The 24,032-nt window shown below is 52.1% G+C and overlaps 7 protein-coding genes across 7 annotated transcripts; 4 read left to right on the forward strand and 3 right to left on the reverse strand.

Moving 5' to 3' along the window:
* Nucleotides 1-1,088: 1,088 nt before the first annotated feature.
* JN550_003398 (uncharacterized protein) lies at nt 1,089-2,693 on the forward strand (the record flags this gene model as incomplete). The annotated part of the gene is made up of 2 exons (XM_049314798.1): nt 1,089-1,720; nt 1,775-2,693. 2 exons carry the CDS (start codon nt 1,089-1,091, stop codon nt 2,691-2,693), a joined length of 1,551 nt encoding a protein of 516 aa, XP_049174589.1.
* Nucleotides 2,694-3,490: 797 nt separating this feature from the next.
* On the forward strand, nt 3,491-5,459 carry JN550_003399 (uncharacterized protein; the record flags this gene model as incomplete). The annotated part of the gene is made up of 2 exons (XM_049314799.1): nt 3,491-4,594; nt 4,665-5,459. 2 exons carry the CDS (start codon nt 3,491-3,493, stop codon nt 5,457-5,459), a joined length of 1,899 nt encoding a protein of 632 aa, XP_049174590.1.
* Nucleotides 5,460-9,018: 3,559 nt separating this feature from the next.
* JN550_003400 (uncharacterized protein) lies at nt 9,019-11,016 on the reverse strand (the record flags this gene model as incomplete). The annotated part of the gene is made up of 2 exons (XM_049314800.1): nt 9,019-9,738; nt 9,790-11,016. The coding sequence occupies 2 exons, from the start codon at nt 11,014-11,016 to the stop codon at nt 9,019-9,021; spliced, it is 1,947 nt and encodes a 648-aa protein (XP_049174591.1).
* A 1,893-nt stretch (nt 11,017-12,909) lies between these two features.
* JN550_003401 (uncharacterized protein) lies at nt 12,910-16,356 on the forward strand (the record flags this gene model as incomplete). Its single annotated transcript, XM_049314801.1, has 24 exons — nt 12,910-12,943; nt 13,026-13,036; nt 13,097-13,140; nt 13,359-13,371; nt 13,428-13,456; nt 13,525-13,545; nt 13,607-13,645; nt 13,699-13,722; nt 13,809-13,820; nt 13,939-13,975; nt 14,028-14,072; nt 14,139-14,199; nt 14,314-14,345; nt 14,409-14,420; nt 14,473-14,669; nt 14,789-14,828; nt 15,227-15,359; nt 15,467-15,520; nt 15,579-15,650; nt 15,769-15,830; nt 15,886-15,954; nt 16,005-16,145; nt 16,204-16,230; nt 16,303-16,356. 24 exons carry the CDS (start codon nt 12,910-12,912, stop codon nt 16,354-16,356), a joined length of 1,263 nt encoding a protein of 420 aa, XP_049174592.1.
* Nucleotides 16,357-17,093: 737 nt separating this feature from the next.
* JN550_003402 (uncharacterized protein) lies at nt 17,094-18,317 on the reverse strand (the record flags this gene model as incomplete). Its single annotated transcript, XM_049314802.1, has 1 exon — nt 17,094-18,317. One exon carries the CDS (start codon nt 18,315-18,317, stop codon nt 17,094-17,096), a length of 1,224 nt encoding a protein of 407 aa, XP_049174593.1.
* A 915-nt stretch (nt 18,318-19,232) lies between these two features.
* On the forward strand, nt 19,233-20,815 carry JN550_003403 (uncharacterized protein; the record flags this gene model as incomplete). Its single annotated transcript, XM_049314803.1, has 3 exons — nt 19,233-19,514; nt 19,566-20,645; nt 20,696-20,815. 3 exons carry the CDS (start codon nt 19,233-19,235, stop codon nt 20,813-20,815), a joined length of 1,482 nt encoding a protein of 493 aa, XP_049174594.1.
* A 402-nt stretch (nt 20,816-21,217) lies between these two features.
* Nucleotides 21,218-22,234, reverse strand: JN550_003404 (uncharacterized protein; the record flags this gene model as incomplete). Its single annotated transcript, XM_049314805.1, has 1 exon — nt 21,218-22,234. One exon carries the CDS (start codon nt 22,232-22,234, stop codon nt 21,218-21,220), a length of 1,017 nt encoding a protein of 338 aa, XP_049174595.1.
* Between the last annotated feature and the right edge of the window lie 1,798 nt (nt 22,235-24,032).

Below are 24,032 nucleotides of genomic sequence, written 5' to 3' on the forward strand. Positions count from 1 at the left end.
GGGCTAGCAGCCGGATTCGTTGTACCAAGCTGTTCATGACTCGTGCGCAGCTTCGGACCAGTTAAAAGAGGGTAGTTGTATAGTTGTCCGGTGGCATCTTCACAGCTGCCTCTGCAATCTAGTATGCGGCTCTGCGTGCTGACTGGCCGGCTACTTGGACAAGCTCGAATCGGCATGCTGCCATGTGTGTCAAGGGGGGGCAACGGGCTGGCCAATGAGCATATGTATGTAGTACTTCGTGGAAGCTGCAAGATCAGTAGGCTCGGTATATCTACGTCCACGTCCCAGCGCACGCCTCCCTCTCTCCTTTCCACTTTTTCTTTATTTCTTATCTTTATTTTTCAAATGCTGCATGGTGCACAACACATTACCAAGTCACTCTAGCTACCTATATAGTCAAAGAAATGGTGGGGGGATTAAGGGTAGACGGAGCCAGCTGACCACCAGACGCTAACTTGAAATGACGTCGGCTTCTGGCGGGTTATGTGCCCTCGGGTGGTCAACGTCGGCCATGGGCCATAGGGCTCTGATGCAACGTGTGACTTACTTTGAAAAAGCAATCCCGAGCAATAGTTTTCATGCCGGAAGAGTACAGTAAGTTCTATAAAGTCGCCGTTGATGCCGAAAAGGGTTCTCCGTAGCTAGACGCTCACGTGCATATGGTAACCCGTACAGCGTGGAGGAATTGTCATGGCCAGTGGTCGTGGGGTAGAGGCGCGTGATGGACCCTTGTTCTGCGAGAGCCACACAACGTAAACTCTTGCTGTGGCCGCGCGATAAAAGAGTCAGAATAACGCAGATGCAAGCCCCTTGGGTTCTAGAACTTCCATATCAGCTGGCTCTATCTAGATGATCAATAGCTGCTCCTTCACTCAGTTCCAAAGCGCATTTCTCCTGAAATTACGGCGGGAAACCTAGCGGGAAACGTAACATCGCCGAGGCGGGGCGTCGTGCTGCTCCAACATCAGGCGGGGCACTGCGGGGAGTAGCAGGACACTGGGGAGGTCTCGAAATTCTCGCGAACAAGAACAAGTTGCGCAACTTGGAAGTGTTCTTGACAGACCGTGATACACATACAGAGGCTCAAAATGTCAGGTCCCGTACCCGAGGTGACTGCCCTGCAGGATATCTACACGCAACACGCGCTGCTGGACCAGGGCGCACGATGGAACAAGCTCCTTGAGAAGTTCCAGAGCCTCTACGGCCGCCCGGCGCAATTCGTCTCCCGATCGCCAGGACGTGTCAACATCATCGGCGAGCACATCGACTACTCCTTGTACTCGGTGCTCCCCATGGGCATGACCCCCGATGTCATCATCGCCGTTTCCACCGACCTCGAGCCGGCGAGCGAGGGCTCGTACAAGCTGAAGCTTGCCAACCTGGACGAGGCGAGGTTCCCGACTCGCGAGTTCGACGTGGCCCACGGCGATGTCGAGATCGATGCGACTCAGCATGAGTGGACAAACTACTTCAAGGCGGGCCTCCGTGGCGCTCTTGAGCTGCTGAGAAAGAAGCATGGGGCCGACTTCAAGCCCAAGAGCATGCAGGTGCTCATGGATGGCACCGTGCCTGCAGGCGGCGGGCTGAGTTCCAGCGCTGCTTTTGTCAGCGCCAGCGCACTGGCAGTCATGATTGCCAACGGAGAGAAGAATGTAGACAAGAAGGACCTGACCGAGGTGGCCATTGTCAGTGAACGAGCTGTCGGCGTCAACTCCGGAGGGTAAGTGCTTTGCCTCCCCACCATTTCCGTGCGACAAATCCTCATGAGTTGTAGAATGGACCAGTCTGCTTCCGTCTTCTCCGAGCGAGGCTCCGCCTTGCTCGTCTCCTTCTCGCCGTCCTTGTCAGCCCGGCCTGTCTACTTCCCGAAAACCAACCCCGAGCTCATCTTCCTCGTTGCACAATCCTTTGTCACTTCCAACAAGCAGGTCACCGGCCCGATCCACTACAACTTGCGCGTCGTGGAGTGTAGCATGGCTGCTGCGGCCCTGAACGCGAAGCTATGCCCGGGTACCACGCTTCCCAAGGATGCAGGCCCGCTTGGTGTCTCCCTTCGAGGTTTCCATACAAACTATTTCAAGGATAGCCAGAAGACAATGGTTGAGCAAGTCACCGAGCTGATTGAACTCACCAAATCCACTCTGACCCAGGAGGAAGGCTATACGTTGGAGGAGGTGGCTGCCGCCGCCGGCACAACGGTGGATGACATCAAGGCACGCTTCATGTCCAGTTTCCCGGTCCGGGGCGAACGCTTCAAGCTGAGACAGCGAGCTCTGCACGTCTTTACGGAAGCCCTGCGCGTCTTGCAGTTCTTGACCTTGCTCGAGGACAAGTCATACCACTCAAAATCCGACGACACCACAGATTTCAACTCTAAGCTCGGCAACCTTATGAATGCCACCCAGGACTCGTGTCGCGAGTTGTACGAGTGCAGCTGCCCCGAGATCGACGAGCTTTGCACAATCGCGCGTGAGGCTGGGAGTTATGGTAGCCGTCTTACCGGCGCTGGCTGGGGTGGCTGCAGCGTCCATCTTGTCCCGGCGGACAAGGTCGAGGACATCAAGAAGGCCATGGTTGAGAAGTACTACTCAAAACGCAACCTGGGTGAACGAGACCTAGAGGCGGCCATTGTTGTGAGCCGGCCGATGAATGGAAGTGCTGTCTTCAAGTTGGAGGGCGGAAGATTACCTTGAGACGTAGATCTGAAATTCATAGAGTTCTGTGCCAATCTCTCCTCGCGCCCGAGGCCCACTCGGCAGAATAGTAAATAATTGAGTTCGTTACATTACTTATATACCAGGGCCAGTGATGTAGTCCCGTAGTTGATGTACAGCGTGGAAGGAACACTTTCAGGACATTGACTTGGTTGCCGCCACAAGAAAGGGGTAGGATCCAGCCCCCCAATAAAGCTAGTCAGTCTCGCCGCTTGGCACGAATCCTTTCCTTCTCACTCCGCAGACTGCAGAACAGGATTTGTCTCAGGGTACACCCGTATGAGGGCAAAACAAGCTTTCAGTAGAACCCTGATGACAACTTCTCATACATAGATATTATCCATTTTAATTCCATTCAGATGTTCGTGGGGTCGTGGGCCTTGAAATTTTCAACGGCTGGGTCGCCTACTACAGCAATTATGCTTAATAAAGATAAGCGGACCGGGACCCGGGACCCAGCCAAACGGTTCTGACATCCCCTGTCTTTAGCTCTTCATGGCCAATCACACGGTGGCTATAATTAGTTCTAGCCCCATTCTTATACTTGGCAGTATGCACAGCCTCATTTCCCAGCTTAGAGCCGTATGCTCCATCGCTGAGTAACTTGCCTGGCCAGGCTGGCCTACCTGAACCACCCGGGCGCTGCAGTGTCGATCCAAGCTGAATGCCGCCTTTCTCTGCGCCGCCCTTGTCGCTTTCGCTTTTCCCCTTTGCTCCTACGTTTGCGGCGCCCTCCTTCCAGATTCCTGCCATGTCGCACCGCTTCGTAAACGACGATGGCGTCCCATGAGGATGCAATATTCGACAACAACAAGTACTTCTTCCCCGGAGGTACGGCCAAGTTCCGAGAGCAGGCCCAAGCCGGCCTAGAGGTTCCAGCGGAGCGGGACGAACAGGGGACACCAGGGCTGCAACCGCTGCCTAACGAGCAGAAGTTTGGCTATCACGACGTCCAAGGATTATACGGATATTACAGCGCACCGCTTCAGGCCCCGGCTGCGTATGCGACTGAGGATGTGACGATCGGTCTGCCACCGGCGCAGGCAGCGGAGCATAGTCAGTGGTCTCAAGAGCCGGCGACTGACGACCGAAATTGGCAGCCGCCCATTGCGCACGACGGACATTACTTGGACCAGCCAGTGGCTCCATCACAGCAACAGCAACAGCATCAACAACAGCAGCAGCAGCAGCAGCAGCAGCAACACCTACACCCAGCGCCGCATCAGAATAACTGGGGATGGTCGACAACTACTGTGGCACCAAATCAATATCCAGAGCAGACCTACTGGGCTCAGCCAAATGCGTCCCACGGAAGCGTCAGCGCCCCGACGCAGTGGGGACAACAGTCATACACCTCGCTCGAGGCATACTCGCACTCAGACGCACGTTCGTCCAACCATGCAGTAGAAGAGTCTCACCTCGTGCCCCCTCTACACAGCAATCAGCTCACGGAAAGTGGGAAGCCTCCCCGCAGCAGCCGACAAGCAGATGCGAGGAAACGGAGGTATTGCATTGCAGGCGGGGTCCTAGGGGTGTTGATAATAATCGGTGCAGTTCTGGGAGGCGTGCTGGGGAGCGGGGTCATACACAGTAACCCCACGGGATCAGCAACCGTTCTACCACCGTCAGGGGAAAACAAGACATTCGCACCCTTGAAAACGATCCGGCAGAATTCGAAACTGGCCGTTACTGGCTACAGAGGGGGGAATGGCAACTACACTCTGAGGCTTTTCTTCCAAGGCCCTGACGACCACGTACGTTTCATGGACAAGTCGAGCTCCGATTCAGCTTGGACGGATCCCGTAATGCTTGACACTCTGGACTACAAGCCGATGCCCGGAGGCTCTATAGCAGCGGGTTCATATCAGGGCGTAAAACCTGTAAGTACTTGTCGTCTTCCTTGGTTTCCCACTGGTCTCTCCTACGTCCTTTAGCTAAAAACTGGCCCAGGACCAACTCGAGTTCTTCTATCTGGACACAACGTCAACCATCCGCGGCCAGGTTTTCAACTTTTGGAACGATGGCAAGGCCCTGAAGGGCCAGGCAAGCTCTTTAGATGGCTGGCCACTCAAAGTAGCCACGAACACTAGCATATCCTGCTACTTCCCCTACATCGTCTCACAAGACGAAGACGATCATATCCGGTGGACGTGGATGATGGGTCAGAACAAGGATAACGATTCACAGCCGTGGTGGGTTAATGACACGAGCATGAATGTTTTGGGGTCCAAAGGAACCGACTTGACTCTGCTACCTGTCGCGCAGACGTATGCGAAAAACGGAGGCTTCATCTACCGCAACCAGGAGGGGAGCGTGGCGACCGCCATCAAGGACTATTCGGATGATGGATCTGCGACTGCGAACGTGGCATGGAAGAAGGGCTCTCTCTCTGCACATATACCGGTCGACTCGGCCATCGGAGCGTTCGCAGCTGGCCGGCCGTACACATCGGACGATATCAATACGTACATCCTCTACCAGGATGAGAAGGGCGAGATCCAGGTCGTCTGGCAAGAAGGCGACGAATGGCAGGGCCCAACGACACACGACGCCCTCAGTAATGCGGCAGTCGGCACCGATATAGAGTGTCTCACGCAGGCGGCGTGGGATAACGCGCAAGTCAAGGTCTCGAGAGAGCAGGACATGAATCGTTGCTTCTTCCAGGAGAAGGGGACCGGGCGGCTGAAAGAGGTCTGGTACGACGGCTCCGAATGGAAGGACCAGGGATTCGTGCCGCTGGATTGAAAGCTGTACACAGCGGCCTGTCTTTGTGTTGCTATTGTAAATAAGAGATACCCCTAAGCTATGTACATAATCACATGCATTCGTCATATCACGCTAGACTCTGCGATGGTTTCAATGATACCCGCATAAAGGTAAGCCGATACTCCTAGCTTTGGCGCAGACCAAGTTTGACTATTTCTCCCCCTACTTTCAAAGCAACCAAATCCGATCTTGGGCACTCCACTTCATTTTCTGTGCTTAAATGATCAACTTCATACAGGCAGTGTTGGTCAAGACATGACGTTTCCTCTTTTGAGAGCCACTCGATTACAAACTCTACTGCTTGGTTAGGACTTTTTTTGTTCATCTTCGATTTGCCTGGCCATTCAAGCAGAATATGTATGAAGTCTGTCAGTATGACTTTTGTAGGTTCGTCAAGCAGTAACCTCACGACAACTGGTTTGCCTTGAGCAAGCCATGCCCTCTCCCCCTCTGGATGGGATGCTAGACCGGGCTCAGTTTGGAACCCGAGGCTCGCGCCAGAAGAACGTGTAGACCTGATATCGTGTAGACTATCTTCGGCTGTGGGAATATCGCACACGTCAATGACCTTTTTGATACCTCGTGGCGTTGTGACAGTATCACTGCTTGATCGAGTTGGCGACGACGATGCCGACTTATCTGATGCTATTTCTGGAGGCCGTATAGTAGCTACTGATGACAGTGAGCTACATGATGTGGCCTTCGTGACAACGCTCGACAAAAGAGACGTAGCAAGCGACGGACCAGACAATACTATGCTACTAACAGTACTCTCGTTGACGTTTGCGTTGCTAGGTTTCCTCTTTTCCATGCGATCTGCTACAGCTTTCATGATTGCCTTGTCCAGATTTTGGTTCACTCCTTGGACAAGTCTGTCGGAATTGGAAAGCAGGGTTGTTGGTAGGCGCCATGCAGGATACAGTCTGCCATGTGTTTTTGGTATTTCAATCTTCCCGTATACTTGAAATAGGGTGTTGCAAAGGTAACAAGCATCCTTGCTAGACGCAATGACACGTGGTCGGTTGTGAATTGTGTTGTTGGCCTCATAATAGGCTAATAATTGTACCTCCGCATGGATCTTCCACTTGCTTGAGACAGAATCAACAATCCTCGCAAAATCCATGCTCTTCATGGCAACGAACGTGACATCTTTCGGTGGCATGAGATTTTTGAGTCCATTGTTGCTCAATGTTGACATGAGATCGAAAGACCCTGGCTCCTGTTCGAACCCCACGAAGTCGTCTTTGGATGGAGAGAGCTTCTCTATTTCGAAATTTTGGAAAATGCTGAGGCGCTTTGCTCGCTCGTATAGACAGCGCGTCACAGTACGATAATGAGCCAGCTTGGTAAGCTCATCCAGAACAGCATCTCCTATGTTGGGATTTAGTTCCTTGCCCGGGATTCTTCTTAGCAGTCTCTCTAAATCGATCCGCCCTAAGAAATACCTTATTCGCCGAATCAAATTTCTTAGTAGCCTGGCTTCCTCAGGCCCAGAAGCCTTGCTTTCGAATGACTTGAGGGAGTCGAATAATATGATAGCCTCTGAGCTAAACTTCTTTTGGTCCCTAGCAGTAGCTGACTTCACTACCGCTTGCATGATTTCCTGAAACAGCTCATGGAGTGGCTTTTTCGATTTCGATTTCGATTTCGAGTCGGGGGAGATTTTCCTTGACCGTAAACGTGTAAGAATCCTATCCCGGCTGAGTGCTACCACTTCTCGGAATAATCTTTCCACTGACGCTCTTGAATGACCTGGGAAACAAGAACTGATGTTACACTGATTGATCCAAAGATTAGTTGGGTTGATTGGAAATTCACCTTGGGAGACTTTGGATAGAGTTGAGAATATTTCTCGGAACCCAATCGTCAAATCCTCAAGGATCCCATCGTTATCATCTGTTCGAGACTTGTTGATGGCGATCCTGACGCCGATTGTCTTTAGGTCGACGCGTTCTTCAATCGCCACAGCTGTAACGTGATCTGAATCGTCACTGATGCCAGCAAGGAATGCCAAAGCCGAACAGATTTCGCGTTCTTGCTTGAGCGATAACTGCCTTCTAGCGAGATTTGTGGTTTCATTTATTGATTTGTTGTGCTTCTTCTGTCCTGGGTTCTTTTTGAGGCATCGTAGAAGGGCGACTCTCTCGATCAGTTGAGTTGTGGCAGGTAATTGATGATTCATAACCATGGTTCGAGTGTCATGTAGACTACAAACTAATGTGGCGATAGAAATCCCACCTTGGTACTACCCCCTTTTAAAACGAAAGAGAATGCTCGGTTGGGATTCATTTTCGCGGCTTCGGGCATCCACGGAGGAGGAGGTGGTGGTGGGCCTCCTGCCGACAACCAATGCATCTGCAATGCGGCCCGGGCCATTGGGGTCGGCAGCCTTGTGTTACATGCATGTCCATGTACCTAGGTACTAAGGTCATTGCCTTCCATTTGATGGCAAGCGAAGCCAAGGGCCAATACCTTGAAATTAAAACCATGTGTGTCTCATAGAATAAGTAATTATCGAGCGGTTTAGTAATATCACCGAGGTTGCTACATGTATATGACCTGTAATGCTACACGTTCCGGGCAACGGCACTGGGTTCTGAGCACCGCTCACACGTGCCTCAAAAGCAGGCTGTTTCACGTTCCAAGACATTACGCGGTCAACCTTTTACCATGAGGACCCTAAGCCGTGTTGCTTCGCTGATTGTCAACATTGACAAGTCATTGATGCCATGGACGCCGCTGCTCACGGAGGAGGGAACATAGGAACTTATCTCTGTGTTTTCTGACCTGTCACGTATTTATCCGCCGATTGCGTGGTTTGCAGTGTTATGTCCCCTGAATCGCTTCGCCTCTAGCCGTTCATTTGGAAACACCAGTCATGCTTCTGATAATGAGTCAAGCCAGTAATCCAAATACGGCTCCTCCTTGGTCAGATCTGGGCTGGGTCAGGCCCAACAGACCCCTCACCAAGAGATGATGCTGATCTTGTCGCGGAAATCATACGTGCTGGAAACCCTAACTCGGGTCACGGAAACATCCCACAAGACATCTGCACTCAGATCGCTGACAGAGCACAGAAAAAAGGTCCCAAGTCGTCCAACTGCCAGATCACTGGCTTTCTTAATCCGATCCTACTGAGTGATATGACAAGAGTCGAGCCATGTCGGCCCAACGGCGAACAATCTCTAGTCCTGTATATACATCTAAGCACAATATGGGGCCTTCCATCTTGGAGGCCAAACATGACAATATAAAACCGTAACTCCTAAACCCGATGCTCGGTGCATGGGATGAGGCCTGGGTACAAACATCGCTGAACGCCGTGAATGAGTGATTTCGGAAAGGGGATATCGTGCGGTGACTTGAAGTCGCTACAAGCGCAGCCGGCGCGAAGATGCCGGCAAATGTATAGGGAAACTCAAATGATACAAAAAATGAGGGTATCGTAGGCTCTGAACGGCCGGGGTTGGACGTGGCCGAGTTTGGCGTCTAGTATTTCGGGCCAGAAGCTCTCCCAACACGGGCTCGGGCTATGCATTTAATAACCAAAACTGTCGTGTTGGTGAACGGGACAACGACCAGGGTGGTTCTCAAACCATGACAAGATACACGCGTGGTGGAACCGGCAGAGACATTCCAATCTTGCCATCTTGGTACCAGGTTCGTATTCCTCGAGACAGATGGTGCACTCCTCCCCGCTTGCACAGTCTTTCTCAGTTGCCATGTATGGGAACATGCCAGTCCGCCGCATTGCCCTCGGAGGCGGAGTGCCGTGAACTCCTGTCTGCGTCGATATCGGGGGCTGTGGCGAGTACGTACTGTGTGACGTAATGCAGGCGGCAATATGCTGCTCGCGTAAGTCGTCGCAATTCGGTAAGCTACGAGATGGCAGCTCGTTGTGACAGACAGGACATTCATCCTCCTCCGGAATCTGCGGCGGTGCTGGCAAAGGCCGTTCGATATCTCTGTTTGCCGTCGAAGACGAGCCTGCGGAAGCCATCTGTCTCAAGAGGGCATCAAAGCGTGAGTCTACATGAGAACCTCGACCAGACTGCACGAAGCGAGGTTGAGCGCCCATTGCGCGCAGAGCTCGCAGCTCATCTGTGGTAAACGCCGGTATTCCAGCCCCGGTTGAGGACCCGGGCTGAGGTCCACTGGCTCGCTGCGTGTCCCAAGGCGTCCAGACGGCTTGTGACCTTTGGAAAATGGAGGGGGCATCTGATGGACCGTACTGAGCCCTAGTGGATGATAGATGGTGCTATGGTCACTTTAGTAGCTGCACGTGTTTCACCGGAAAAAGTCAACATACCATGGTGGCGCTTCTGCTCCTAGAAGAAGCGCTGTCTGCCGGTCTCGTGCTTGTCGGAATCGGAGGCAGATATCTCTCGTTAAGGCCACTCCGTAGATAGGCCGTGCCATCGGCGCTGCTCTGTGATCTCTGATGCGGTGATCTCATAGATTGAGGTGTTGATCCGGGGACTGTGGGAGAAGGGCGAGTGAGAGGAGTTGTGTTCGGATCCGGCACGCAGGGATTGCAAAGTCGTACTCTCTCACCACCTCCAAGCAAGCTAAAGTCGGCAACACCACGCTCGCCACCGAAGACGCCAGGTCCTGCCATGGGGGGAACTTCACCAGGCGCCCGTACGATATACTGATGCGGAATGGTGATACGATGAGGTGAACAGTTGGCGCAGACAACTCTGCCACATTTCCGACAATGATGCCTTCTGTTAAAAAGGCCAAACTCGTAATGACAAATAGGGCAACTAGTCACCTCGGAGTCGGGTTGCCAGCGGGGGAGGGCGACCTCAGTCCCTGGGAGCCTTCCAGAAAACCTAGGATTGGCAAGTGTAGGAGAGTCTGTAGTTCCAAACATGTTCCGGTGGCCACTGGAGTGAGACGCGGAAGACGAAGGCCTCGAGCTTTGCGCAGAGTTTGATACATCGCGACCCCGAACCTGTGCCGCAGCGTCTTGTGCATTCAAATCATGTGTCGTTGCCTCGCGAGGGTAATCCCCGTTCAAGCTGGCAGCTGCAAGCTGCGTAGAGACGCCTGCTGCTCCCGATGATGTACCCAAAGTCTCACTGGGTTCCTGGCTGCTGATAGCGGCAGTATGCTCGGGGACTGTTTCAGACACTGCTGCTTCAGACGGTTGGACTTGAGCCACGTCCGTATCTGCAGTGCTCGTTTGCCCTCTCGCATCGGAATGGGACAGAAACTCTTGCAGCACTGGGCCATCTTGGGGGTCGTCTTCGGGGTCGTCATGGGATTCCGACTCTGACGGTGCTTCCTCGAGTCCGCTGGCCGCGACGTCATTGTCCTCAGGTAGCCTCTCCATACGATGTGTGGGGCAGTCGTGGAAGAGCGAACATTCCTGGTCGTGGAAGGATGAGTTGCGGTAGGGACAGGCGGGTGTGTCTGGAGCCGAGGCGGTGCCTGCATACGAGCTTCCGGATTCCGTCTCGCTGGCTTCGGCAGCAACGTCATCGGGACCGAAAGCCTCAGGCGGCGGGCTTGCACCCTCGCGACTCGCCATCCCGAGGCTTGGGGCGACGAGCAGTCGTTGCGCAGGCTGGGGTCGAGTATGCGGCCGCGTCGCTATCGGATGGGCTGATTCGGCGCTACAAACAGCGAGGTCAGCTAAGGGCGCGGCGCACCGATGCGGTTTCGGTCGGTGGCATACGCAGACAAATCTATATGTACAACGACAAATGATGAGAAGAGAAGCGAAGGTTGGGGGTACGGTCGAACAAGCAAAGCGGCGTTGGGAAACAAGACGTCCGTGACGATAACCCGACCGGACCAGGCTCGCGTGCTGTTGTTAGGTGACCGACTCCAGTATGTCCATACAGCAGTCAAGTTACTGGGGGTTAGTTAAGTCAGTGGCTGTCCCGCCTCAGGTGCAAGCTCCATATCTTATCGGCCGCTTATCGCCTCATGGCTCCACTTGGCTCAGCAGACCCGCTGCCCCATTGGGACCCCTACAATTACAAGGACGGGCTTCAGCTTGGTGCCGGGAGCCGGGGAGCTGGTCGGCTCTGGAGGGTAGGTGTCTAGTTACGGTACTGCACCTAATCGCTGAACTTCGTCCCGGAGCCGCAACATGGACAAATATATCGGCCACCTTTCTATTTCAAGATGCCTGCAGCCAACCCTTGACAATTAGACCGTTTTATATTCCAACATGGCGAAGCCCCCCCTAGCTCGACGGCAGGAGTTTGAGGTGCTGGTCACTGATGGGCTCGTTCGTCATCCCGAGCTCCAGCTTCCAACAGTCAGTTCCTTATAAGGACCCGATCTTGATCTCGCGTAATGATGCGTCGGATTATAGTGACTCGACCAGCCAGACTTCGACGTGTTGGTGAGATCGGTCCATCATTTGTCAGCGGGTAATTTGTGTGGCAAACTAGAAGGAGTCATATTCAGTCGCTTCAGAACCATAGTGGCATCTGGAACCTCACCTCCATACGTGGGCATACAAGGTCAGTTAAGGCCTACAGCTACGGTATGGGCTGGACAGGTAGCCATTTATGGGGATATTCAACAATAGCAAAGCTTGACGTGCTAGAAGATGCAACTCTCGTTTGAGGCTGACGGCGTTGTGGAAAGAGACTCAATTAGTGAGTCTATTCCGAACAATGGACAATCTATACAACCTGAAAGTTACTGGATCTACCTGTGTACAAGGCACTGTGGCTGCGCCATTAGCCACCCCGTGGCGTATTAGCATTGCTTTGTCGTCACATGATCAGGGGCGACCTAATCAAGAGGCAATAGAAGACGTTCATCTGCCAGATGGGACGGTATCAAATCACCTCGTACCCTCATCCAGGTCTCGAGTCCTACGTACGTTCTCAATGCCAGTCGAAGTGTCTGAAAACACATCAGAAAATTGTACTAATGGGTACTACGTCCTGAACAATACATACAATCATTTCGTCTTGTCCAATCAACGTGGAGGAATTAGCCGTTCTGACCGCCTTCCGTATTAGCATTTGGTTGGCAGAAACCCCCTCAACAGCCCCTCCATTGGCCCCTCCATTGGCATCCTCGTTCCACCTCGAGGTACCTTCAAGTACTCCTTTGGTTGGACAATTGGTTTGCAGACAGGGCGTTTGGTCGTTGAATTTTTGGTTTCGTAGTACGACAGCTGAATTTCTATAACTAAAGAAAAAATTGAACTCGTTTTGCAAGAGTGTGCGAGCAAAAGAACGTTTTGATGGTTGGAAATTCTGTATTTCTTCCGACTTTGGGGGTAGTTGCGCTTGTACTTAAGGAACTTTAAGTCCCTAGGGCTGCTTGCGCTTGGTGACGCATCCGTCAAACTTCGACTCCGAAACCGCGTCTTTTATTCCTCCCAGACCAGCCATACGAAATCCCTCTCGCCCTCTCGCCCAACACCACAGCCAGTTATTCCCGGTCGCGCATCATGCCTATCAGGGTTGTCTTGGGGTCCCAATGGGGTTCGTAATTTTCCCTGTCCCACGTTTGGTCCCTCGCGGGGTGTAACAGCGTCTGGTCGCTAACTCGATTGCGCTTCCCTAGGAGATGAAGGAGTACGTCTACCCCCTCCGATTTAAAACATCGAGGCTGTCGACTGACCTATCGACTTTCAGAAGGGAAAATTGGTAGACATTCTCGCGCCCGAAGCTCAACTCTGGTACGTCCTTTACGGGGAAGAAGGGGGTTGTTGGAGGTGGTGTTGTTTCTGGATATGGTTGCTTGCCAACAGAGGGCGGAGATGGCTAGGAGTCGAACATTGTGGTTTCCCCTTCGACCCAAAATCGGCCTCTGCCAATATCCTTCTTCTATATTCAGGAACCTACCCTCTCCAGGCAGGTCCAATTTCACGACTAATAGACGCTGACTTGATGATAGCGCGAGAGCCGCCGTAAGCCCAACATTCTCTGCGACGTCGTATACAAAAATGCTGAAATGGGATAACAGGGAGGGCACAATGCGGGTCATTCAATTCTGTGAGTCTGGTCTGCCGTGCTATTCTACGACGAGTTATGCATTATGTCGCTGACCACCATTGCCACAGCGCCAACGGTGTCTCGTACAGGTATGCAGACGCCGAATCAAAGCCCCGGTTGTTGGCTAAGCGAATAATTGACCAACAATAGCTTTCACCTCCTCCCTTCCGGTCTCATCAACCCGAACTGGTACGTTTTCCACTATTGTTCATCTTGGTGATCAGACGCTGACTTGACGGTAGCATGAACTTCATCGGCTCCGACGTGTAAGTTGCTCGAATTCCCTGCTCGGCAGGACGAGTTAGTGGTGAGCAAGCACTTGACCGGTACTAACGGCATCCACCTGCAACAGGACCTTCCACGTGTAAGTCTCGCAAACCCAGTATTCTGCGCTTCCATGCGAGTCTCTCGTATCGCCATCCAGCTCAACACACAATCTGGTCGGCGTATCAAGACTTAGCTACAATGCTGATTACATCTAGCCCTTCGTTCTTCTCCGAATTGAAGCAGCTTGACGAGGTAATCCCTACTCTGGCAGCTATCTAAAGATCGTTGCTGACACCAGAGATAGAAAGGACTCCCCAACGTCTATGATCGGATCCTTGTGTCTGACAGAGTCAGTAACCTACGCAACGCTGGGCCACCGCGTTGTGCCATACACTTGCTGACTCGTTACACCCAGGTTCATATCAACTTTGACCTTCACGCCGCCGTTGATGGTCTCGAGGAGGTCGAGCTAGGAGGTAAGCGATCTATAGTCAGTGCGTGTCTTCATTCTAACTTGACCAGAGCGCAAGATCGGCACCACTGGCCGCGGAATTATAAGTCCACCTTGTTTATATCCTTAATCATTTGAGCTAACTTTCTATTGAACGGGCCCTCATACAGTGTAAGCACAGTCGCGTTGTCATCCGTCAAAATCATACATTTATACTGACACTGGACCCAATAGACCAAGGCAGCTGTAAGCATTTAGAATCACTGGGCACCAAGCAACTCACTGAACCCGGGATTAGAGAAGCGGTGTCCGTCTAGCCGACGTGTTCGACCAAGAACTCTTCGAAGCGAAACTGCGTCGACTAGCCCATGGCTACAAGGCCCGATACGGCGATCTGCTCAAGTACGATGTCGAGGAAGAGATTGAGAGATTCCGAGGATACCGTTCGGAGCTCGCAAAGTATGCGATTGATGGTTTGAGCTTTATGCATTCTGCGTAAGTAACCTTCCCGGCGCGTTATCGAGAGGAGCAGGGGATAGATCACCATCCAGGATAGTCCCTTGGTCTTCCCACAAAGCTTCCCCGCATAGATTTGATAAGCTTACTTTTCCTAGACAAACGAGCAACATGAACGTGATTATTGAGGGTGCAAATGTTCGTGCTCAACTCCTAGGACGTTTATTATTTACTGACATGACCGGGCTGGTAACCTGCCTGTCGTCATGTACTTGAAGCTCTTACACTCTGACATCGGCGAGGAGACAACATTGTATGGACGTGGCGAAAATGTTCTCCAATTTAACATGGCGACCCCAGCGGCTAGTGGCGTGGCTGTGTAGAGGCGTATGTTGATATCAGAGAGCTCACTTGCGGCCTTTGCTAACCTTCGCAGACCTAGATCCACTATAGGTCTGTGATGTTAGCATCTATAGCCACACTACTAGCCATTTGGGGTGGCCTAAGCCACGTCATATCACGTCAACCGCTGCTTTGTCTTCGGTTGAGGCTTCAGAGTACATGATCAGGTGGTTTACTTGTCCTGGTACCAACAGGCTGTAATGCTTGACCTTTCCATGGGATCATACCCCTATGTCACTTCATCGAACACCACAATTTCTGGCATCATCGCCGGCTTGACGCTCAACCCTAAGAACATCACAGAGACCATCGGAGTGGTTAAAGCCTGTAAGTAACATGAGAGTGATCACGGCACCTTTTGGCCAGGAACCATACGGAAGGCAATTCCCAACTCGCCATCCGTAATGGTGTGTAGCAGATGCTGACGAATATAGACACCACACGTGTTGGCGCTGGCGCTTTCAAGACGGAAGATCTCGAAGAGTACTGTCATCCTACTCACTACTAAGCTTTGGATCCGAAGCAAACTGACCATGTGCGCAACAGGGTCGGAACGAAACTCCAGGAGGTTGGCCGGGAATGGGGAACATCCACAGGCCGAAGACGTCGCTGCGGCTGGTAAGCCACTCTTCCTTAAACTTTTTGGGGTGCATGGCTAACGGTGTAGGCTCGGTTTGTCAACACCTCGTGTTATTTTCAAAATCAACTTTGGCCGTTACTTACTCATACTCCGTAGATCTCGTCGTTGTGAAGCATGGTCACATGGTCAACTATTACACGGCATTGAACTTGACCAAGGTAAGCCTTGCAAGAACTGATCTGAGAGGATTAGAGAATTTGACTCTTCATGCAGCTCGATGTACTCGATTCCTTCGAGACAGTCAAGATAGCCATTGCGTACAAAGACAAGAGCACAGGCAAGGTAGGAAGCTATTGTGATCTGAGATCTTAAGGCATAGCTAAAATCAATAGGAACTTGACTCTTATCCGGCGGACCATAACATACTGGATAACGCCGAAGTCGTTTACCACGAAATGCCTGGGTGGAATAAGCCGACGACCAACGCCCGGACATACTACGATCTTCCCAAGCAGGCCCGGGATTATGTCGAGGTACATTTATATTCAACTTCAGGCTGGATCTGATCCTATTTACTGACTGTCTCTTTAGTACATTGAGAATTTCATTGGAGTCAAGGTTAGTTGGTTGCTTCGCCCAAAACGGCTTCACTTGAACTGGCTTCGAAGAACTATCACTAACTTTAACCAGGTAAAATGGATCGGCACGGGTCCTGACCGTGAAGCTATGATCGTGCGTGGCTAGGTGATCTGGTGACGAAGCGCGCTTTGAAAGCTTTTCTGCGCGTCAAGCGCTTAAAGCCCCTTGCTGAAGCGCTGTGATCAGTGTATATAGAGAACCGATGGCACGCGATCCAATAGATAGATAGTTTGGCTCCTATTATCCCACATACGCTCTAGACAGCTTGCTTAGCCGATCTGCAAGACTTACTGTAATGCAGAATAGGACTGGCAGCTTATGATATTGTTGGGAGATTTCTTGATCTCAAGATCTTTGATGTCATCAACACTTTCGCTGGCATGAGGTCTATCAGTAGCGTTGTCGGCTGTGTGCATCACGTCATGTGGGACAGGCCAATACCTGCGAATGAACTATCAGGCTCATGAGCAGTGTTTGCCTGTCTGACGTGAGATGTCTGAATCTTTTAAATCCCATCCCGAAGCCCATAAGTACGGCAGCACGTGCTCACGTAAAGGTCATGTAGATTGTGAGAAGCAAAGTGGTTCCGTCTATGCTATGAACGAACATCCTATATGTACACCAATTGCCAACAGCAACCGGCAGTTGCTTCAAATATTACGCCGTAACGCCAATGAATAGTGCAAGCATTCTTTCCCTGCTGTGTACGCCAATCTTAGACGATATTGAAGAAAAGGTCCCAGTGCAACCCGGGGGGAAAGGTCCAAGCTGATACATTCCCTACTTCCCCGGGTGGGCAGCTGCCCGAATCAAACAGGTCTGCAAACTAGGAGAAACAATGATCAAGACTTGCTGAGGATCGGGGCTCGCGATCTTGAAGGTTTGGAGATGGGATGGGGAAACATGGACATGGCCGTCAGAGGCCGCTCTTTGAGGAGGCCACTCTCCTCATCGGCAACCGGACCGCTGGGGCCCCAGATCCCACGCTGCTTCGGTCGTTTTGTCCCTGGTCGACAGAGCCACCTGCTGGGAGACAGGACCATGCGTTCAGTGCGTATCAGGGCCAGGAGGACAACCAGCATGCCGAGGATGAGGTCACCTTTCATGGTAAGAATCCCAAACGTGCACACATCCAGCACGACTGCGATCATGAATGTTGGCACGTACAGCGGACCACAGATGAATCCTCGAATGGGCCAGGTCCTGGACGGCAGCTCGCCCTGGATGCCTGCAACTTTGACGCCGGCAGCATTTGCTCTCAGTGGCGCCCCTGGCAGGCGGGTGGTCGGCACGTGTGAGAAGGTGCCTAGTAGCCCAACCTCACGGTCCGTCTCTCGGATAGTATTCCCGGCTGCGTAAGCATCCCACATCTCAATATCCTTCCAGATCTCTACGACGCCGGGCTCCGGACTAAAGGTTCTGACCAAGATGTCCTCACGCGGGTAATGCATCGTCCAGTAAGTGAGAATACTGTCTGCCCAGGTGAACCAGGGCATAATGAGGGAATGTCGAGTGCTGCCAGTACGTATGCGCGCTTTGATTGGCGGGCTAACGTATATGCTGGTTGCCTTCTCATCCGCGTCTGGTTGAGGTCCTTGCAGTGCTGCCTCCGTCAGGTTGATCCGCGCTTCACCTAGATGCAACAGTAGACTGTCTGTGGGCGCATGTGACTCGAGCCGCCAGTCGAGCACCAGGCCACTGCATCCGCTGCATGCCCATTGAATGGGGATGCCGTCATCCCGTTTCCTCTTGAACGACTGCTTATTTTCCACGACGGCCGTGATCGTGCCACCCGACTGCAACGTGCTGGCGATGGTGCCCGGGCGATTGATGGGACTGACCACCGGCGACGGAAGAAAGAACCACGTCCCCACCAGGCAGAACCAGGTCAGAGGGATCAGCCCGATCACGCGTGAAACCGTGATGCGAGGCATGTGAGAATAATGAATGGACGCGCCCGTCCGCAATCGGCGCTGGTTGAATTGGTATGGATGAATCGAACGGATAAAGAGACTGAGGGCTGAGACCTGCGTTGATGAGCCGATGCGCCGTCGAACGACCTGCATTGCAGTCAGGGGGCAGTGTTTTCAGAAGGCCACTGTGGGGCGGCACCCCGACATCCAATGACGCCAATTAGGATGCCGCCTTGGCTCCCCGGGTAGTTCAGGGGTAAAAGCCTGGACTCTGCCTGGATCGTCAATCACCGTTACGTGCGTCACAAGATGTTTCTGGATTGAAGCTTGAGGGTATTGCCAACTAGAAGTACAGCTCTTTTGTTCATCTTATCACATTTAAGATAGTTAAAGTATTTGTCTACGTAAGTCCGCGTGATGAGCTCAAGGTCGCCTGCCCGAAGCCCAGGCAGGAGTTTCAGCCCAATTCATGCACGGCATGCGGAGAGCTTTACATAGAACTAAGCAGCTACTTTTGGGGCCGCGTTTGGCAAGACTATGGAGGCTACCGTTCGACCTCACTCGATAAGCCATGTGTAGACCATCAAGAACATGAGGATATGAATATTCGCAACCGCATGGCGCGGTTTCCCCAAATGCCCCTATATCCCCAACCTCGGCGTTCGAATTGGCTCGACAAGCTTGGCACGTGTTCCAATAGCTTGACTATAGAGCTGTCAGGCCAGAATGTCTCGCATCCGCCTGTTATCGTCGAGAAACGCTGGCGGGCGCTTGTTTCGGTGCATAGCCAGCAAAAGATGGGCATACTTCTTTAGTGTTTGGGTCAAATATTATCTCCCGAAATATTGCACCTAATTGGCTTATCGACGGACAAAAAGAGGACCGTCGCAAGGTATCAACAAGTGCTGACCTCAGCGTCAGATCATAGCATTGAGATAATGGGGAACGCAGGTTATGGTCTAAGTTAATTAATTAGCACGCCCGCCCTTTCGGTCTCTACTTTTTCTTCCTCTTTGTGTCTGTTACATCTCCGTCAGCACGTTGCTTCCAGATGAAAAATAGCACATGATGGCATCAACGCTAATTCTGCTGGCCGCACTTGGACTCGGTATTACTTGCATCCATCTGCTCTCTAATTGGACAAAGTTGAGCAAAGCGCCCGGGCCGTTCCTCGCCGGCGCCACCGATCTCTGGCGAGCTTACCTGCAGTACAACGGGAAACTGAGACAAAAACTTATAGACTTACATGCCCAGTGTGGTCCAGTCGTGAGATACGGCGTGCGCAGCGTCAGTATCAGTGACCCGGAGGTTATAAATGCGGTCTACGGGAGCCGGGCGGGCTTCATCACGGTAAATACAATGTTATATTTAACTTGAACCAGACTCTAATGTTCACCCCAGGCAGATTCGTATAAGGTACTAGTGGGGATTCAAAATGGCAAAGAGGTGCCCAGTCTGGTGAGCACGGCCGACGAAGGTCGCCATGGCGCCTTGCGACGATCTGTGGCCAACGCCTTCACGCCCACCGCCGTGCTGAAATACGAGCACTGGATCGATGCAACCATCTCTGAGCTCTTCGACACGATGACGAAAAGGTCAATGTTCGACCTCTCATCCATGATTCTATACTACACCATGGACGCAGCCGGGCGGTTTTCATTCGGCGAGCCTCTAGGGTGTCTCGCGGCGGAAGACGATGTGGGCGGCTCAATCCAACTCATTCGCGACCGCTTTAATCACTGGGGATGGTGGTCATCCATTCCACAGTTGGAGCGACTTGTATTTCGCAATCCCCTCGCTATGCGCCAGAAACGAGCGCCATCCAGCATGGCGGCAGCCGCTGCGGCAAAGCTGCAGGCGAGAGCTGGGAAGGACAAACATGATATCGAGCATACAGACTTACTTCAGAGGTTCTTGGAAGCCAGCCAAGATCATCCGGAGGCTCTGAACGCCTCAGGAATCACAGGCATGCTGATGTCCACCATTTCAGGAGCTGGTGATACGACGGCTACGACGGTGACGTCCGCGCTTTACTACTTACTTAAGAACCCTGAATCTCTCAAGAAGCTCGAGGACGAGCTGTCACAAGCCGGCTTGTCCGAGATTCCGGCTTTCTCGGAAGTAAGCAAGTTGCCATACCTCAATGCCGTCATCAAGGAGAGCATGCGGGTTTTCTCCACAGCGACCTGGCCGATGGAGCGTTTGGTCCCTGCTGGAGGCGTCACCATTGCCGGCATGTTCTTTCCCGAAGGGACAAGTGTAGGCTGTCTGCCATCTGCGGTACACCAAAATACCAAGGTCTTTGGTGAGGACGCCGACACCTACCGTCCGGAGCGCTGGCTCACTGCAGACCGCGAGCAGCTGAGACAGATGGAAGCCACACATATGGGCTTTAGTCGGGGCCGTCGCGTGTGCTTGGGCCAGAACATCGCTATCATGCAAATGAAGAAAGTCATACCCGCGCTGGTCATGAAATTCAAGGTAAGTTACAGCTTTAAAGTTGCATATGGGCTGTGGTTAATATGTTACAGTTTGAGTTGGCGAATCCTGAGGCAGTTCTGGAAGCTGACTTCTCTCCAGCTGTGGCTTGCTTGAAACCACTACTAGTTGAGAGGAAAAACAGGTGGCTCGGTGTTCCAGAAAACAGCTAGGGTCAGAAATCAACGGACAAATGTAACATCGGATCTTTCTGACACTTTGGCTCGATTACATCGTAGATGAGTATGACTCATCTTTGTGATAGTGGAATCAGATGTCCTAACTGCCTCCGTACTGGCTTGCAACCGCTTCCGTTACCTTCTGCCTTGTACATCTAAAGCTGGCAAGTGGACTGAACACAGGATAATAAGTGGTTGAAAGCTCCAAAAGCTTGCTATCCATTAGCGATATATGTGGTACTCTGGCGCCTTATCTCCGAGGCAATATTCAGGCAACCAGGTTTCTTGATATGCATCATGGCAAAATTTTACACAGATCAGAGAAAAGTACTCAATATGATTTCAAATGATTGATGCGCCAAGATGCTAATTATGAATGGCACGTTGTGCCTAGGTCTATTCTGATTTCATTGCCTCCTCGTAACTCGGTGGTGCCTCGACCGCCGTTTTTTGACCCTTTTCAACGGCCAGGACGCTGCCACCCTGTGGTATATGTTGGTGGAAGCGCCTATCATGGGCTTCCACCGAAGAAGGGACCGAGATGTTGTGCCGCGCAGCCAAGCTGCTTGCCCTGGCGTACATTTGTTCTCTTGATTGCTCAGTCCGAACGCATTTTGGAATCATAATGTTGATGTCCATAGACAGTTTGTACTCGAGCCGATCCACGCCCTGAGTTGGGATGTCTGACACCATCTCCTGCAATACCCCGATATAACCAGTCCGGCCCCAACGGTAGTCTATGTCGCTGATCGGGCCACGATGTGTACAGAACCAGTGCAACGTGGTTGCCAGCTCGGCAATGTGCTCATCAAAACGGAAGTACGCTAGGGCCGAACTGAATGCATCAGTTTCGTTGCGGGTAGGGAATTTGCCGTCACGACAGCAGAGAGCGAATCTTGTGATTGCGTGGCACATCTTGTTGAAGCCTGACCGTATCGGACACTGATACCAATGTAAATCAAGTGGGCGATTGTCGATGCCGTAGTCAAGCAGGAGCATGTGTTCAATTACTGGTGGCACACACCGCCTTCCAAGCGAGTACTCGTATCCGGCGGGATGGGGTTCTCGAGGGTCGAGTCGTGGAATTCCTCCCGTGTCTGTAAACTGGTGTACAACGGTGCTGCGTTCCTGGTCGAGAAGGACTGCAGCAGTGCTAATAAGGGCCAACCTGTGGTACGAAAGCCGGAACCACTCCATTGGAATGCGCCTGTTGTCAAGTGCATTCTGCATGGCCCGCATGGCGCTGAGCTGTTTCGTGTTTATTTGGAATGCCGTGGAAGAAATATGGTCAACCCAGACTGTCGGATGAACTTCTGGCATCTTGTACTTGTTTTGGTATGGATCATAGGGCGCGCAGAGATCCAGTAAGCCTTGGAGATGTGGATCAACAGTCTTGGCAGATCGAGTCTCCATGTCTAGTTTGTCTACTATTGCAATAGCTCAAATGAAGTGAGCGTAGGTAGGATCAGACTGGAAAGATTGCAGTCGTGTCGGAATCGTCAACGTAGGATCAACAGTTTGTGGAACCAAAGGATAGAATTTGAATGACGGAGCAAAAGAGGATGAACTTCGCAAGTGTCAGTAACGCAGGCCAAGAATAATAGTACTCGATTGTTGGGATATAAAGTTTGTAACAAGGGTGGACGGCCGGAGGTGATTTGAGGCCAAAGGGAAAGTTGGACCAGAAAATTGCCGTCTACACTCGTCTCTCGCCGCCCATCGAACCGGTCACTCGTCAAGTCCTGTCTATCATCATGCACTGCCATATCCTGCAGCCTGTCCACGCTTGTCGCCTGTCGCATCATGTCGCTCGCCTACATTCTCCACCTCATTCGTCCTTTACCGGTCATCCTGCGGTATAGATGGGTTTGCCGGGATGTCAAAAGGCTTATCATAGCGGTCTTGTAATTAAGTCAATAGCTCTCTATTATAGTTCCGCCCTCGCAACCGCACATGGATCTCCCGCGGCCTCGAATCCAACGTATATGTAACTCTTCGAGAACCATGTCCCAGATCCGTATCCTACCCCCTACCATTCTCAGCCAAAGGCACATGTCCGCGAGATGGCCCGCAGCCCCATCTATTGTTGTGGGATGTATCCAAAGTTGTTGCCCGATCGAACCCCCAAGGTCCAAATAGGTCCTGAGGGTTGACTGATGATTAATTAAAGGAAGTTTCTGCCCTGTTCTGTAATAATGATCAATCAAATTAGGTGGTTCAAATCATCAGTAAAGAAGACATCCCTGGCACCTCGTCTTGGAAGCGGCATACTGGTCTCACGGAGAAAGTGGAGTTGACTTTCGACTTCAAGCAGCATGTCGACGGGCACGCCAGCCATTTCCAGGAAGCGTATTCGCATTTGATCTCGACTGTGAGTCGTTTGAACAGGTCCACCTCTTGGGGATTGCGGCCAACAGTTTCTCCCAGGCCAGCATAATTTTCACTCTCTTTATGAACGCGGCAACCTGCGAGAGGTCTGGGGTAATTACATGCTATCTATCCAAGAACCTATTACCAAGCTGACATGTACCAGCGACAGGGGCAAGCCGCTCAGAGTTTGCATGTATCTAGACGGAGTGCAGCAAGCCATCCACAACATCCACACGTGCTAGGACTGAAAAAACATCTAGGAGAAGAACTAATCCACCCTTATAGAGGAGCCGATCTGCTCGAGCAGCTATTCTGAGCTATCTGACGGAAGCGGCTCGTACAAGGCGAAATATGACCTGTGCGTTAAACACTTGAACCAATCCTTTGAGAGCTGTGACACCGATATGATCGTGTAAAAGCACGGCGGCTATGTGCAAGACGTGGACAACTGCGGGCTCCTCGAGTTCCACCCGATAAGCTATGATCTGATTGTTTGCTACCCTGCTAACGTGAAGAAAGGCTCCATCGCTGGAGGAGAGCCTGTGGCTATCAACGACCGGGCACTGGATGGCATCAACGCGTTCTGTGACCTTTCCGATGAGATACCTTGGATACTGCCGTGAAGCCCGATCCCTGAGCCTCCATCCAGGATTCATGCAGGGAGAAAGGCATGGCCAGCTGTGGGTACTTCTACCGCTACGACGACACGCGGACGAGGGGAACTGACATAGGGGATATCGACCTGAGCATCTCCGCCAGGCATCTCGATCCCAACGATGCCCTGCAGTGCAGTCCTGATCAGGTCTACGAGATCCACGACGAGGGGTATGTCACGTTCCCG

This window comes from Neoarthrinium moseri, assembly GCF_022829205.1.
Source record: "Neoarthrinium moseri strain CBS 164.80 chromosome Unknown scaffold8_Wmoseri_CBS_16480, whole genome shotgun sequence".
Taxonomy (NCBI): Eukaryota; Fungi; Ascomycota; class Sordariomycetes; order Amphisphaeriales; family Apiosporaceae; genus Neoarthrinium; species Neoarthrinium moseri.